The sequence below is a fragment of the Pongo abelii genome, chromosome 23, assembly GCF_028885655.2.
Source record: "Pongo abelii isolate AG06213 chromosome 23, NHGRI_mPonAbe1-v2.0_pri, whole genome shotgun sequence".
In the NCBI taxonomy this organism is placed as follows: Eukaryota; Metazoa; Chordata; class Mammalia; order Primates; family Hominidae; genus Pongo; species Pongo abelii.
The window spans coordinates 57486381-57503129 of NC_085929.1; the positions used below are offsets into that span (position 1 = coordinate 57486381).

Genomic DNA, 16749 nt, shown 5'->3' on the forward strand with positions numbered 1-16749 from the left:
GGGTCAGCTTCTAAGGAACCTGATACAAAATAGTCACATAAAACCAATACGATGGTGAACTTTATAGTATGTAAATTCTATCTCAGTAAGGCTGTTGTATTTTTTTAAAAATATTTACTATTTATTTACAGTAACTACATTTTTTTAAGTTCTACCTCATCAGGGGATACATTCCTGGGAACCCCTGGTCAGGTCAAACATCTTATGTTGAACATCTAAGTATTGCTGATTTAAAGGGGAGATGTGCTTGTTCTTGAGCTCCCAAATTAATAGGTGATTGAATTCTTTTGAAAACACTAAATTCCACTGAAATGGCCTCCAATATAGTGAATTGAGAGTAAACATGGGCTACCCTGCAACAGGTCAAGGCAGCTACCCCTCATTGATAAGGGTGATGATTTGCAGATTCTTTTGTCTTTTTGCTCAGTACACACTTCAGAGCCACAAAACACATACATTTACTCAATGTTTATGTAATTCAGCCTTTACTGTAAAAAAGGAAACAATAAAAACAAAACCCTATTAATAAACACAATGCAAACAATGCCCAAGATTATCATAAAAACACACTAGCAAGCCACAAGTACCAGAGAGGGGTGAACAGGCATATCTGCTAGCTCTCCTCTTGCAGTCCTCAGCCTCCCACAGGAGGCACAAGGTCCAAACTATTCCTCAAAAAAAAAAGGACAGCCTCTTTATGCTGAAATAGGAACTTTAAAGGAAGCTCTTCTTGTAGTCCAAATGGATGTACCTTGTGGTGTGGCTGCAAGGACTCTGGATTTTACTGCTTGTGTATTCCTAACTATAGCTAGGCCTGTCACCTGCTGTTCCTGTGATCTCAGCTTTACCCAGAAGAGCTCCTGAAGCAGAGTGGGTACACAGAAATCTGGAATGAATAGCTATCTGCTCAAAAACTCTTGTTTAAAAACAGATGACTGGGGCCGGGCGCAGTGGCTCATGCCTGTAATCCCAGCACTTTGGGAGGCCGAGGCGGGCGGATCATGAGGTGAGGAGATTGAGACCATCCTGGGCAACATGGTGAAACCCCGTCTCTACTAAAAATACAAAAATTAGCTGGGCATGGTGATGCCAGCCACTCGGGAGGCTGAGGCAGGAGAATCCTTTGAACCAGGGAGTCAGAGGTTGCAGCGAGCCGAGACTGCGCCACTGCACTCCAGCCTGGCGACAGAGCGAGACTGTCTCAAAACGAACAAAGAAACAAACAAACCAGATGATTGGGAGACTGAAGAGGAAAAAAGATGGGAGACAACGTAGGGAAAGGATGGGGCCTCACAGATTCAGCTGTGGGTGGGGGGCAATCATTACCTCAGCAGAAGCACAAGGAATTGTCCCCGAGGTGAGCTTTGGAAAGAAAACAAAAACAAAAACAAAAAAAGCAAAAACACCTAAATTTCCTTTATTAAAGTGACATACAATCATGTTTTCTGATTCTCTTCACTGTCTGCCTCGGGGGAGGGGGTGGGGAAGGTGTTAATGATGCTGATCCCTAATTCTGCTTCAAGGAGATCTGGTGGGGACTTTTTCCACCAGTGCAGAGTTTGCTGGTGCTGACCTCATCCCTGTATCAAGGGCCTTGAATGTGGGAGGCTAATAGGATGGGTGGGTTGCAGGAGGCAGAAGAGGGGATGGCCTAGAGAGTTTCTCCATTCAGAGCTGGAGAGTTGTTGAAGGGAAGGGTATTTTAAAAGGGCTCCACCCACCCCTAGCCCCAGCCCCTCAGCTGTGGGGAGAGGCCACCTCCTCTGATGGGGTCTCGATGCTGCTGCTCTGCTCCTGGTCTGGCACGTCCTCCTCTTCCTGCTCCAAGTTGAAGTTCTGTGAACAAAGTCACAGGTGAGGCCTGGCCCTGCATTTGCTCAACCGCAGCTCTGATACATTTAGTGGGGCAAACTTAGGCAAGAGCCACTCTACTGGGTTGTAGTCCCTATCCCTGAAGAGAAGCCGTTTCTTCCATCCCACCCGAAATGTGGACCTGACCTACCTCGAGCTCCTGAAGAATCTCATCCATGAAGTCCTGGGAGTTCTGTTTGTAAGACACAGCTAATCGAATTGCATCATTGAAGAGCTGGGGGTGAGGTAGAGATGGTGGATGAGCGTGCCTTGCACTCTGCCCAGTCCACCCCACTGGCCCCACTGTGAGACTACACAATACTCCATTCCTAAAATCAGCAACCTTACCCCTCCATTTGCCTCTCCCCGTCACCCTGACCTATGGATGGTCAATGGACTTCTGCCTCATCAAGTCCAGGCCCATCAGCTCCTCCCCTCCCTGCCACCCATGCCCATGCACTGTCCCGGTTCTCTCCATCACACCTGCAGTAAGCCCTTCTCTTCACAGCTTCCTTTACCACCTAGCGCCCTGACCTTGCTAGCTACCTCTGCAGTCAACCATACCTTCACAACATTGGTACCATCAGCAGCTGAGACGAAATACAGGGGCAGGGAGAACTTCTTGGCAAAATTGAAGCTTTTTTGGGTCACGTTTATGTCTGCTGTAAAGAGAAGGTAGGACATTGGTCTGTCTGTCAAGGGAAGGGAAGAGGGTTTGGAGAGGGGGCCACTGGAGGCCTTCATTCCAGAAAGTGGGATAGGCAGGGATGATTGGGAAACATGTCCTAGAAAGAGCTCAGTTAATAGGGATCTGTGTCTTGGAAAGAGCGCAGGTAGGCTTAGCTGGCTTCTTTATAAGGTGGGAAGAATGCAAGCAACCAAGGGTTGTATCTTATCGTGGGAGGGAGGACCAATCACTGAAGGTTGCCTGCCCGGGGAATGGAGGAGGAAATGTGTGAGGGCGGGTCCCCAGTGAATTGCTAACACCCACGTGCAGGATGGCCCCACCATCAATTTTATTGGCCACCACGAGGCATGGGATCTCTGGTCTGAACTCCCGAAGCTCTGTATACCAGGCGCTCAGGTTCTTATAGGTGACTTTCCTCTGTACATCAAACACCTGCAAAGGGCAGAGGAAGAAAGATAGCTCAGGTATGTCAATGTTTCTGCACCCCATCTCCAGGTGACTCACACACCCAAGCAGGTGAGCATGAGCACATGGCGCTGTTGGTGGGAATGCTCTGAATTGCAGCCTCTCTGACCACAGAGGCTGCCCTTTCTCAGGGAAGCCGCCTGGAGCCTCGAGATGCAAAAATGTTTTTAAAAATCTTATTCTTGGCCCAGTGCAGTGGCTCACACCTGTAATCCCAGCACTTTGGGAGGTTGAGGCGGGTCGATCACCTGAGGTCAGGAGTTTGAGACCAGCCTGGCCAACATGGTGAAACTCCGTCTCTACTGAAAATGCAAAAAATTAGCTGGGCGTGGTGGCGCATGCCTGTAATCTCAGCTACTTGGGAGGCTGAGGCAGGAGAGTTGCTTGAACTAGGGAGACGGAGGTTGCAGTGAGCCCAGATCATGCCATTGTACTCCAGCCTGGGCAACAAGAGCAAAACTCTGTCTGAAATAAATAAATAAATAACGTATGCCTTTTTTGTTATCTTGTCATCTAATCTTAATCACCTATTTTAACAATCATAAATTGAATAAATTTGCCAATCGATAGTCTGTTAGAAATTGTAAAAACTTTTGTGTTTTTTAGTCTACTCTTGTATTTATTGCTTAAACTGTTTTAAAGTTCCTCTGTAGTAACTGTAAATGTTTCTAGAGTTTTACTTTAGTTACTATTGATTTACTTTTACTTATTTACTTTTTAGAGACAGGGTTTCACTCTGTCACCCAGGCTAGAATGCAGCGGCTCAATCACAGCTCACTGTAACCTCAAAACTCCTGGGCTCAAGGGATCCTTCTATCGCAGCCTCCCAAGTAGCTTGCACGCATTAATTTTTAATTTTTTTTTTTTTTTTGTAGAGGCAGGCTCTCCCTGTGTTACCCAGGCTCATCTCAAACTCTTGGCCTCAAGGGATCCTCCCACCTGGACCTCTAAAGGTGCTGGGGTTACAGGTGTTAGCCACCATAACCGCCCTTGATTTTTTTTTTTTTTTTTTAGACGGAGTCTCACTCTGTTACCCAGGCTGGAGTGTGGTGGCATAATCTCAGCTCACTGCAACCTTTGCCTTCTGTGTTCAAGTGATTCTCTTGTCTCGGCCTCCTCAGTAGCTGAGACTACAGGTGTGCGCCACCATGCCTGGCTAATTTTTATATTTTTAGTAGAGACAAGGTTTTGCCATGTTGGCCAGGCTGGTCTCGAACTCTTGACCTCAAGTGATCTCCATATATGGAGTCTTGCTCTGTTGCCCAGGCTGGAGTGCAGTGGCGCTATCTTGGCTCACTGCCACTGCAACCTCCACCTCCTGGGTTCAAGCGATTCTCTTGTCTCAGCCTCCAGAGTAGCTGGGATTACAGGTGCGTACCACCACGCCTGGCTAAGGGCAGATCACTGCCCGCCTAGGCCTCCCAAAGTACTGGGATTACAGGCATGAGCTACTGCACCTGGCTGATTTACTTTTAAGCTTTTGTTTACTTCTTTGTTCTGCTTTTTGTTTTTTGAGATGGGGTCTTACTCTGTCAGCCAGGCTGGAGTGCAGTGGCCCAATCTTGGCTTACTGCCCCTCGACCCCCTGGGCTCCGGTGATCCTCCTGCCTCAGCCTCCCGAGTAGCTGGGACTACAGGCACATGCCACCATGCCTGGCTAGTTTTGTTTATTTTTTGTAGAGCTAAGCTCTCATTATATTAACCAGGCTGGTCTTGAACTCTCGGGCTCAAGCAATCCTCCGGCCTTGGCCTCCCAAATTTCTGGGATTACAGGTATAAGCCACTGTGCCCGGCCTCTTTAAATTTTTTTAAAGTAATTTTTATGTTTTATTATTTGTAGTTCATAATTGTATTACTTTATAATTTGTTTTTACTTATTTTATTTTTATTTATTTATTTACTTATTTATTTTGAGATGGAGTCTTGCTCTGTTGCCTAGACTAGAGTGCGGTGGCAGTATCTTGGCTCACTGCCACTGCAAACTCCACCTCCTGGGTTCAAATGATTCTCCTGTCTTCAAAGCATTCTCCTGTCTCAGCCTCCCGACTAGCTGGATTACAGGTGCGCGCCACCACGCCTGGCTACTTTTTGTATTTCTAGTAGAGATGGGGTTTCACCATGTTGGTCAGGCTGGTCTCGAACTCCTGACCTCAGGTGATCTGCCTGCCTAGGCCTCCCAAAGTGCTGGGATTAAAGGCATGAGTCACCGCGCCCAGCCTGTTTCTACCTATTTTAAAATATCAGCAAGAAGGATGAGCACTGCAAACCAGCTCTAAGGGCAGAACTCTGAAAGACAACTGAGCTGCTGCTACAGTGAGCCTTCATGCCCTTCACAGGAGCTCCTCCAAAGTGTCTAGCCCAAACCGCCCTAGTACAACAGTCAGTGGATTAAAGTTACAGACAACCACCACCCTGTAACTGCTGGCACAGCTGACCTCACTTCTAAATCACCCAGCTATTTGTGCAAGCAACATGGTTCAAGCTCAGGGCTAGGGGCTCGCCCTGTGTGGTGGCGGGAGGGTCAGCAGCTGTCACATCTCAAGAGGTGGCAAGAAGTCTATGTGGATTCTCTTTCACAGGCCAATTTCAATGAATCACCACGTTGTATTGAATTCCCGATGAAGACTCCTTATCAAGGATGTCTCTAACTAAACTTCTGGAATCTGCCTCACACCAGGCTCAGATGCCTTTTGTCCAGGTCTGGTTTCCTGAGCATCCTTTCCTTGTTTTGAGAGCTGAGGAGGAACTGGCTAGAATGAGGAGCATCCCCATCTCAAGGTTTCAAGGTGGAGGGTCAAGCCCTGGTTCCATCTCTGACCCTCAGCTCCTCGTGTGGTCAGAAGGCAAGTGCTTTCTACTCACCAGGCCCCGTGCAGCAGACTGGGGCTGGTGGCAGGAACCTGCAGACACAGGCATGGTGGCAGAAGAGACACCCCAGGCCTTCAGAAGAGGGTCTGAGGGGAGTCCACGGACATGCATTAGATGCAGGAAGCAGTCACTCCAAGAGAAAAAGAGAGGTGAGCTCAAAATACCAAATGCCACTGTAGGCCTGAAACCAAACTGGCTAGGACCAAACTCCTCTGCTCTTGAGGGTCAGACTTCTGCACTACACTGCCCCCATTTGCCTTGCCCCATCATCCTCTTGTTTAGTACCTTAACAGTTATCAGAGTTAAAGCTTTTGGAATTTTTCAAGGGATTTTCTTCTTAAGGGGCAGTCGGGGGAATTAGGTGACGAGCTCCTTCCTTTACCATCTGCAAAGGGTCAGAAGGGAAGAATCCTCACTGTCCTCACCACTGCTATCTGTACTGTGCCCACCAGTAAGTTCCTGGGGGCAGCACTTGTGTCTTTCCACCTTGGCACTCCCGGCATCCTGCACATGTGCATCACAGACAATCCATGTTGTGGAAGTGATCAGTGGTGCAGGAGCACACAGGAAAGAGCAATTCTAATGACAAACATCAGAGGAGGCTGCATGGAGGTGGTGGCATTTAAGCAGGGCCTGAAAAATGAGCAGAGTTTCAAATAAAGGGGTGTGAGCTGGGGAGAGGCTGAGGGAAGAGCATGAAGGAAGGTGTACAGAGGAACAGGTGACAATGAGCAGAACAGAGCAGCTCCTTCTGGATTCCCTCTGCTATTGCTTCTTACAGATGAGATGACACCTACTCAGCCATGCATCCCTCTCAGTGCCAAGGTAAGGCCGTGCATATTTACAGACAATCACTAAGTGGGAGGTAGGGCTAGAAAGGTGGGTATCTAAATGCTATGGGGTGCCATGGCAAACTTTATTAATATATGCCAACAATGGTGGCAACCTGTCCATCCCATGTGTTCTTTTAACCATGTGACTCTGGTTCCCCACGGAGAGATGCTATCTGTTTCTTCCCTCTGTGACTGTGGACACAGAGATGCCACGTATTCCAGGGCTAGGCCATAAAAGGAAATGTAAGTCCCACCGGGTTCTCTTTGGATACTTGATCTTGGGATCTTGGCTGACACTCTGTGAGCAAACCCAAATCAGCCCAACTGACAAACTGTGAAGAAACACAGGGAGCAGAACCTGCTGGTGGTCTAGCCAAGTACCAGTGTGTGTGTGGGGAGATGCCCCAGGCAGTTCCAGGCTGGAACCCAGCCTTGCAGTCTTCTTAGCTGAGACTTCAGACATTATGGATTTCCGATCCATCAGAAAATGGTTGTTTTGTACCACCAGGTTTTGGGGTTTTGTGTTAAAGCAAGACCTTGAATGCTATTCCAAGAAGTTTTAGTGACCGAAGTTTTCACTTGGTGACAATTGCTAGGGTTAATAATTCAGAAGACTAGTCTATTACTTTCCGCATTGTTGATGGCTGATATTCATGAAAATGTGGGTGTTTTTTTTTTTTTTTTAGATGGAGTTTTGCTCTTGTTGCCCAGGCTGGAGTGCAATGGTGTGATCTCGGCTCACTGCAACCTCTGCCTCCCGGGCTCAAGTGATTCTCCTGCCTCAGCCTCCCAAGTAGCTGGGATTACAGGCACCTGCCACCATGCCCGGCTAATTTTTTGTATTTTTAGTAGAGACGGGATTTCACCATGTTGGCCAGGCTGGTCTCAAACTGCTGACCTCAGGTGATCCACCCATCTTGGCCTCCCAAAGTGCTGGGATTACAGGCATGAGCCATTGTGCCCAGCCATGAAAATGTTTTTTAAGTGGCCCAAAAGAAAAACATGCTCCTTTTTAGCATCTAAAAGTGGTGGCCTGAGAACCAAGCCAGAGAATTCACGGGTAGGAACTTCTACAGGACACAGGTTTACGGAGCTCCTTTTTCCTTTCTTAGCCCTTTCCTCGGCTGCATTTTTCTCTTGGAGTGACTGCTTCACCACACCCTGGTCACCAGGGTGGAACCGTAAGGATTGCGTCCTAGGCAACAAAACGGGAGGCTCAGGGGGAGGCAAGGGGCTAGCCTGAGAGAGAAGGTTCTCTGGGACCCGCAGCATCTACTCAGTCCCAGCATGTGCCCCCTAGGGAAAAGCAGCAGGCAACAGTGGAGGGAGGCGTTGGGAGCTTGTCTGACAGGTTAGATCCATCAGAGGGACTGTGGCCCTGTTTCAGGCACATGTTTGCCTCTTGGATGCTACACCTGATGTTGAAGCCCTGAGCTTGCTGTTCCACCTTTTCTCCACCCATCCCCACCTACAGAGAGCTCACCTGGCACCTTCTCACTAAGAAGCTCTGGGGAGCAGGTGTGGTTTGAAACATCCCCGGGTGACCCTAAGCCCCCCTCCCACAACACCTTGTAACACTTGCTTACAAGGGCCCAGGGCTGCTAAGCCCCTCACCCCTCAGGCCAGACTTGCCCAGTGCCTTTGTCCACCTCCCACCGTCTCATACCATGACTAAGCCCCTCACCCCTCAGCCAGACTTGCCCAGTGCCTTTGTCCACCTCCCACCGTCTCATACCATGACTAAGCCCCTCACCCCTCAGCCAGACTTGCCCAGTGCCTTTGCCCACCTCCCACCGTCTCATACCATGACTAAGCCCCTCACCCCTCAGCCAGACTTGACCAGTGCCTTTGCCCACCTCCCACCGTCTCATACCATGACTGAGCCCCTCACCCCTCAGCCAGACTTGCCCAGTGCCTTTGCCCACCTCCCACCGTCTCATACCATGACTGAGCCCCTCACCCCTCAGCCAGACTTGCCCAGTGCCTTTGCCCACCTCCCACCGTCACCTCCCACCGTCTCATACCATGATGCAGGCGTGGGCCTTGTGGTAGTAAGACGCATGCATGCTCTGGAACCGCTCCTGGCCTGCCGTGTCCCAAAAGTCTGCAACGTGAACACAGCTCTGACTACGTGTTGGGGCTGCAGATCAGACAGACCCACATGCCTGGTGCATTTCTGTGCAAGTCACTAAAATACAACACACATGTGGCACAAACCACAGCACGTGTGTGTACATGGGGAGCACAGGAAGAAACAGAGACCACACAGCCCCACACGTGTGTCTTCAAGACACAGTGTACCTGAGTGTGATGTGAGAGGTGCGTGTTCACCTGTGTGTATGGGAAGACAGTGGGTCAGGGGCCAGGAGGAAGGACAACACACTGGAAGCCCAAGGAGGGAGAAGATAGTTCCCCGTTTCCCACGTGACATGCAGAGTCCTTGAACTTCTAAACTAGTCCAGCTTCTCACGTGCACTGACCACAGATGGTAGACAGAGTCAGGCAGGCTGTGTGCCTGGCCAAGGAGAAGATTATGACCCGATGGAAGGTCACAGCCCGATGTGGGAGATAATGTTCTGACCACATTTATTTTTTTAAACTGGCTGAGTAAGAACCTCTGAAGCTGGGAAAACTACTGCCTCATCGAAGGCCTCTTATGTTCTTCTTCCCTGAGGTGGGTACAGCCCCCTGACTTCTCCCTTCCTGAACCCTGTCCTGCACAGGTGCTGGCCTGGATGCCAGGTCCGAGGGCTGGGACTTGGCCCCTGCGTTCCTCCTTCCACCCACCATGGCCTCCTGGCTCTCTGGGTTCTCTCTACCACCCCTTGTCCCTGCCGGGGTCTCATTTTCTCCCTCTGGACTCTCTCCTTATGAACCTTCCCTCACCTCCCCTCGTCTCCCATTTCCTCCTTCCTGAGGGTCAGCATGGCTTGGCCCTGTGCCACTTACCCACAAGGATGGTCTTGCCATCTACCGTGGCTGTGTGCTTGTACAGGGTCAGGGCGTACGTGGACAGCTGCTGTGGCTGACTACACTCAGGTTAAGGACCAAAATCAATAAAAGGGGAGGTGAGGAAGGAGTGGGGAGCAGGGGTGTTTGGTTTGATGAAATGGATCCTCTCCCTCCTCTTCTCTTTGGAGTTATTGAGATTTTAAGTCAAACGAATGTTGCAGACAGAGGATCAGCTTCACATACCACTGGTACAAGCTCCATGGAAGGGTGAGGGGTGGGAGGAGATGGGAGTGTGTCCTGGCCATCGAAGTCTGAGTTAAAACATAGAACAGGATTTTACAGACAAGTGTCATAAAGGGCATCATGCAGTCAGAAAATGCAAATGTGGATACCCCAACTCAATCATGGATGGAGCTTTCGCAGGCTAGAAAGGAAACCCTAACCCTAGGTAGCAACATGACCATTCCAGGGACAAAAGCTCCCACAAGCCATACAGTTGACAAGCTGTCAATCAATTTGGAGTCTGCCTATGTGTGAGACCCTGAGAAAAAGGGTTAAACTCTGGGGATTAACACCTTCTGAGGCTGCAAGAAGCCGGACAGTGTAAAAAGCAGAGCCAAATGACGCAGGTGGGCTGGGTGTGCTGAAGCACTTGGTACAAGGTGGAGTAACACGTAGTCAGATCTTAAGGCAACTGAGCCTTGAGGTGCCGAGCCTAGGACAGGGAGCAGCAGGCTCCAGGGACTCCTCTCACCTGTGGTTCTCAGTGGATCCACTTGGGAAGCTGTTTAAAAATCTCCCAGTTGCGGGGAGGAACTCACTCCAAACCTATACAATATAACAATTCATGGGAGGAAGGTGGGGCTGGCAGCTCCTATTTTGCAAAGTTCATTCATATCAGAGATTTTTTTCAATAGTAGGGGGCCCAAGCTTTGAGGTTAGACAGGTTAAATGACTTGGCCAGTGTCAGAAGCTACTGAGGAGGAGGAGGTGGGGTTTGAATCCAGGCATTAGATCCAAACCATTTGCTGTTTGCCATTCTACTGCCCTCTTAATATAAAACAATCCAAATATGAGTAAGGTCCAAAATATACAGCACTGATTGTGCAATGCCATGTGGGTCAATCGGCAAGAAACAAGTGTGGAACAAAAACCTGTGCATTCACTTACCCAATCCTCCTTCCTGGGCTGCTGGTACAAAGGGGTGGGCAGTGGGACACTGATACATGAGCGTGGGAAGACCCACAGGAACAAAGGGTACTTCAAACCTTGAAGGATACAAGCCATCCATGAGAAATCTCTCCATGAGTCTGTAAGCAGAACAGGCAAGGTGGTCAGATGGCGTCTCCATCTCTCCCTTGTCCCAAACTTTATCGCCCTAAGGCTGACTACCTGGAAGCCACCTGTGGCTTCCCTTCCCCCTTTCACTCCACAGCCACACAGTTTCTGGGTCAAGTCTGGAAGCTGGGAATCAGCATTACCAACCCGTCATAACAAAACAGCTCATGTCACTATGAGTACACACGCCAGCCCATGTGAAGCTCTCAAATCTGTTATTTGCACCGCAGCACAGTGCTGCACATACAATTACCCTTGTGTCATGCACAGGGAAACAGAGGCTAGGCCAAAGCTGTGCCTTCCGTTCAAGAGCCATTTCCCGGCCGGGCGCGGTGGCTCACGCCTGTAATCCCAGCACTTTGGGAGGCCGAAGCGGGTGGATCACTTGAGGTCAGGAGTTCGAGACCAGCCTGGCCAACATGGTGAGGCCCTTGTCTCCACTAAAAATACAAAAAATTAGCCAGGCGTGGTGGCACACGCCTGTAATCCCAGCTACTCAGGAGGCTGAGACAGGAGAATCTGCTTGATCTATTGGTTATTGAGAGGACTATCTATTCTGAATGTGGTCAGTTATCCTGTGAAAAAGTTAGGCAGACTTGGTCACTCTGTGCAAAACCATCCAGTGGTTCCCCATTTCTTTCAGTTCAAACTCTCCCATTTCTTTTCTCTCCCTCCGTTCTAGCCACTGGCCATTTCCTCCTTTTGTTGTTGAAATGCTCCTGCCAGATATCTGCAAGGCTTACTCCTTGCTTTTTTCAAGTCTTCGACCCAATGTTACCTTTACAACTAGGCCTTCCCTGACCACTCTCTTGACATTGCAACCTTTTTTCCCTCACATTTTGAAGGGTCACTGCTTGCCTGTCTGTCAGTGTAATACACTCTAACCATGATTTTATACTTCTGATATTTAAACTGCAGCTTGAATTGTAAAAGGAGGATAGATTTTATTTATAACTATAAAGAAACAGCACCCTTACTATAAAGAAAACACATCATCTTCTTAGATCACGTAGAAAATTACACAAAGAAATGACCGCAGCCGAGGTTAAGATGGTAAATGAAAAAGACTCAAGCTCAGAACACTGTCTTGAGAGGGCACATGCTCAGGAAGTGCAGGAGGAAGAGGAGAGATCCATAAACTTGCCTCATCAAAGTAGAAGCAGTGAAAGAATAAAAACACAGGCACAGAGGGATTTTCTTAAGGAAAAGTTGCCTCTGGAAGACAGGATGAAGGAGAGAAAAACAAGCCCCAGAAACTCATTCCCTCCCAACATTCTGCCGCTTAGCAGAGAACCAGCTCGGCAGGCCTGAGCTCAAAAACAGAGCATCCCTATCTCTGGAGGCTCTAGGAAGCTGCCTCTGTCTCTGTCACATACACAGATGTTCCCTGTCTTCTTTTCCCAAAAATATTTAGAGTAGGCACTGGTCACTGGTGGCCTAAGCACAACTCCCTCAGGATAATGAGAGCTTGGGACCCAGGGAGTCACATGCTGTGACTTTTCTGCTTGTAAATTTCCCCCATTACCCTACTCTGTACTCACACCATGTGGCCTTAGTTTTGGGTGGGGGGTGTGCCTTTGCCCTCTTTGCACAACGAGGATAGGCAATTATTAACGGGAATGGAAGACCCTAAAGGCCAAGTTAGACAGCTATCAAAGAAAAAAGACAACACATCTGGACCTAACTACTCTTAAAGATGGAATCAGAAAGCCACGTCTTGTTGGCCGGGTGCGGTGGCTCACACCTGTAATCCCAGCACTTTGGGAGGCCAAGGCAGACAGATTACTTGAGGTTAGGAATTCCAGACCAACCTGGCCAACATGGCAAAACCTCTGCTAAAAATACAAAAACATTAGCTAGGCATGGTGGCGCATGCCTGTAATCCCAGCTACTCAGGACGCTGAGGCATGAGAATTGCTTGAACCTGGGAGGCGGAGGTTGCAGTGAGCTGAGATTGCACCACTGTACTCCAGCCTGGGTGACAGAGCAAGACTCTCTACAAAAAAAAAAAAAAAAAAAGCCGTGTCTTGTTATTAAGCAGTATGATCACCTGGGGTCAAAAGAAATCTGGTCGGGCGCAGTGGCTCACATCTGTAATCGCAGCTCAGGAAGGTGGCATGTGCAGGAGCAAAGGAAAAGCCTTCCACAGGAGGCAGTGCCCAGGTCTGAGGACGCCTGTTCACAGGGAGTAGGGGAACTGTCATCAGAGCCCACCAACAGAGCCCTGGGTGGAATCAAGAAGCATGAACATGCTGCATGAGGAAAAAAAAAAAAAAAAAAAGGAGGCACCTTAAAGAAAGCCTGGTGACTGGGGCTGCTACTGTTGTAAATTTCTGAACCGTGCAAGAAGGCCGCACTGCCACAAGATCGCTATCTAGAAATGAGGCCGTGTACAACTGACGCCCTTCAGATATGATGAACACAGGTGTTAACTTTATTTATTTATTTATTTATTTATTTTTTGAGACAGGGTCTTACTCTGTCACTAGGCTAGAGTGCAGTAGCGCAATCATAGCTCACCACAGCCTGGATGTGTTAACCTCTTAATGGGTGTTTTAGCCCAACTGAGTTTAGATTCATAGGTTAGAGACACTGAAAATGGGCAGATAATTCTTGAGTCCAATCAAAACTGAACTACAGTGTTCTCATGCACTCACCTTCCCTCAGATGCACTGTTTTCATAATGGTCTTTGTATCTGGGACAACCTTTTGCCTGAGATACTGCTAGTGGATGAAGACTGGCTTGTTTTCTAATTGTTATGTCTGTGGAGGCCAATGTTATGGTAATCTTTGACGTCAAGTTAACTACTTGGATTCTTATTTTTTGTTAGTCTTTGAAATAAGGCGTATAAAGAGACTAGCATTGAACTCGGGAGCTGGGTAGCACTTGGTATGAGACCACCTTACGTCTCATACCAAGATACAATCTCTGAAAGTTCTGTTTGTTATTAAAGTGGCAATTTGCTCTCCACCTGCCTGCCATTTCTATTCTCTCTTTGTTGTTTTTAAACTTGAGTGGGGCTAAAGGGGGTGTTATTTATTGGGTAACCTTCCCAAACTACAACACCTACCCTCACTTTTATTGTACAGGCCTGCTGTTGAGGATGGTCAAAGTAACTATAAAATACTAAACCAGAGGCCGGGCGTGGTGGTTCACGCCTGTAATCCCAGCACTTTCGGAGGCTGAGGTGGGCAGATCACGAGGTCAGGAGATGGAGACCATCCTGGCTAATAAGGTGAAACTCTGTCTCTACTAAAAATACAAAAATAAAATTAGCTGGGTGTGGTGGCAGGCGCCTGTAGTCCTAGCTACTCGCGAGGCTGTGGCAGGAGAATGGTGTGAACCCGGAAGGCGGAGCTTGCAGTCAGCCGAGATCAAGTCACTGCACTCCAGCCTGGGGGACAGAGTGAGGCTCCGTCTCAAAAAAAAAAAATACTAAACCAGAGCTGCAGTGTGTGATTGTGTGGTGGGGAAGAGAGAGAGAGAGAGAGAGAGAATTCAAATTCATGGAGATGGCCTAAAAACCAAGCCCCCAGAGAATTATTCACAGCTACCTGAGTCAAAGGACATGATTATAAAAATGAAGATAGAAAACAAGGTGGGCCTGGAGTACTTGGGAGATAAGCGTAACCACTTCTCTGGGCAGGGGCAAGTGTACCCTCATGCTATGAAGGCAGAAATGGACATGTGCCCTCAGCAGTCCTAGGTGTGAGAAATAGGACGTCTCATGGAGACAAGCTGGCAGCACCGCAGAGCCTCCCTTCAGCTCTCCGGGTGGCACGTAGGCACCGAAATTCATTACAAGAAGAAGCCAATCTTCACAATGATTATAGTCAATCGTCAGTTCTACCCAGTTTTCTCTATTTCAGGGAGTCCCTCCAAGAAAGCATCTTTACCACCTTTACCCAATCTGTCACAGTGGCATAGTCACTTTTCTCTTTCCATTCCCACTCCCCGCCCTTGCCATCCCTCAGCCCACAAACCACATACAATGTTCTCAGTTGCTCCACACGTTCTCTCAGGGCTCAGAGGAAACATTCAAATTCCTCAGTCCTTATGACCTGCCCCCTCCACCCAACACACACAATGGCTCAAGTGATTCCCCTCGTTCCCCCATGAACATCTGGGCTCCAGCCAAGACTGCTCCTTCACCAGACCCAAGAAGCCATGCTCCTCTGCCTCTGGAGGACTTTTTAAATGACCCAGACCCTCTCTGGAGCTGGTATTTATTCCCTAATCTCCCAACATACTTGGATTTGCCCACTGCGCTATCTCCCAGGCAGATGATCTTCACGTTGTCATCAGCATCATACTTCCCTTGGTCCAACTCACTGGGTTTGGTTCTGTGTTCTGCCATTGGCTCCTAGCTGTAGAGAGGGGTCCAGCCCAAGGGAGGGGAGGGCCTTGTCACTGTCTGGGAAGATCAACAAGAGGCTGTTGTCAGAGATAAGTCCCCTCAACCAAATCTCCAGCTGTACCTCCATCCAGACTGCTTCCCTCAGTGCCGGACTGAGATACGGTATGCAACTGACTACTAGACCTGGAATAGCACAGTATGACACACAGGCATCAATAATATGTTATACACAAATACTTAAGTCCTGTGCACCCCAAATGCTGCTCCTCACATTACCCATTTGCACAAGAAATTCACCAGGCATCCAGTGCCAAAGGCTGCGTGCAACATAATGTCTAGCTGTTTTACTCTCCTCACACCTAAATATGACTTTGCAAACATTCCTGAGAATGTAACCACAGTCCAGACTCTTAGCTAGGGGGGCACATAGAAATGATATAATGACGAGATAGCAGCAATAGGTGAGCCTTACTGGGCATTCACCATGAGCAGACGTTGCACAGGGTTCAGAGGATGGAAGACACAATGATAGCAGAGTCTACTGTGGTGAGAGCTACGACAGAAGTATGCACACGGGTCAGGGGTAGAAAATACCAACAGGGCCCCCGAGTTTTCCTGACTGTGCCACCACACAGCTACTGCTTCTGCACAGCCAAAGACTTCGGCTTGTTTATCCAGGGAGACAATTCCTGGGAAGTGGCAGATGCCTGGAAAGCATGATGAGGGGTCTGCCCCCTTTCACCTGTACCCTGTAGAGAGAGCGACAGAAAGCCAAATCCAGCTTCATGGCTCCATGCTTGAAGACGTTCTTTCTTTTGTTTAGAGATAGGGTCTCACTCTGTCGCCCAGGCTGGAGTGCAGTGGCGCGATCACGGCTCACTGCAGCCTCCAACTCCTGGACTCAAGCGATCCTCCCTCCTCGGCATCCCTGGACTATAGGCGTGAGCCACCGCTTACGGGCGAAGACTTGCTTGTCGGTGTCCTCGCCATCTAAGTGGGTAAGCTATCTTTCGATAAATGTTTTCGGCCACCAACCATGTCCAGGCATCGCCAGGCTGCCCGTCCCGTCCCCCACAACAGCCTCGCGAGGCCACCTTTCCGTGCTTCCTCCGACCGGGACGCCCTCCCGCCCACACCGCTAGGGAGGCCTTGGAGGGGGTGTCCCCGCGTGCTAAGCCAGCCACCGGGGCGGATTTGCCCTCACGTGCGGTTCCGAGTGAGGGCTGGAAAGACCAGGGACGCTGAGGGTCGGCCCCTTGGGCCCTGCCGCCCGTCTGGACTCTGCGCGCTCTCGAACCACGCCCGCCGGCCCAGCTCGCGCTGCAGCGCCTCCGCTTCCGGCTCGGCCGGCGTCCTCATGGCTGCTACGCAACCGCGCAAGGACCCCGAGGGAGGC

General features: G+C 49.3%; 1 protein-coding gene across 19 annotated transcripts; it reads right to left on the bottom strand.

Moving 5' to 3' along the window:
* Window positions 1–468: 468 nt before the first annotated feature.
* RABL2B (RAB, member of RAS oncogene family like 2B) lies at window positions 469–16714 on the bottom strand. Of its 19 annotated transcripts, none has more exons than XM_054542993.2 (10): window positions 16558–16687; window positions 15837–15906; window positions 15247–15410; window positions 10938–10967; window positions 9655–9734; window positions 8730–8809; window positions 2860–2971; window positions 2416–2513; window positions 2003–2086; window positions 469–1836 (listed from the first exon to the last, which is right to left on the bottom strand). In XM_054542993.2, the coding sequence occupies exons 3-10, from the start codon at window positions 15351–15353 to the stop codon at window positions 1738–1740; spliced, it is 690 nt and encodes a 229-aa protein (XP_054398968.1). In that variant the 5' UTR covers window positions 15354–15410; window positions 15837–15906; window positions 16558–16687; the 3' UTR covers window positions 469–1737.
* Window positions 16715–16749: the final 35 nt, after the last annotated feature.

Coding starts and splice junctions, on each gene's coding strand:
- RABL2B (XM_063722734.1), bottom strand. CDS start 16,712: ATGAGGACGCCGGCCGAGCCGGAAGCGGAGGCGCTGCAGCGCGAGCTG. Junction 9,735..10,937: donor AGATTTCTCATGGATGGCTT/GTATCCTTCAAG, acceptor ACCTGAGTGTAG/TCAGCCACAGCAGCTGTCCA. Junction 2,087..2,415: donor ATGGTACCAATGTTGTGAAG/GTATGGTTGACT, acceptor CCTCACCCCCAG/CTCTTCAATGATGCAATTCG.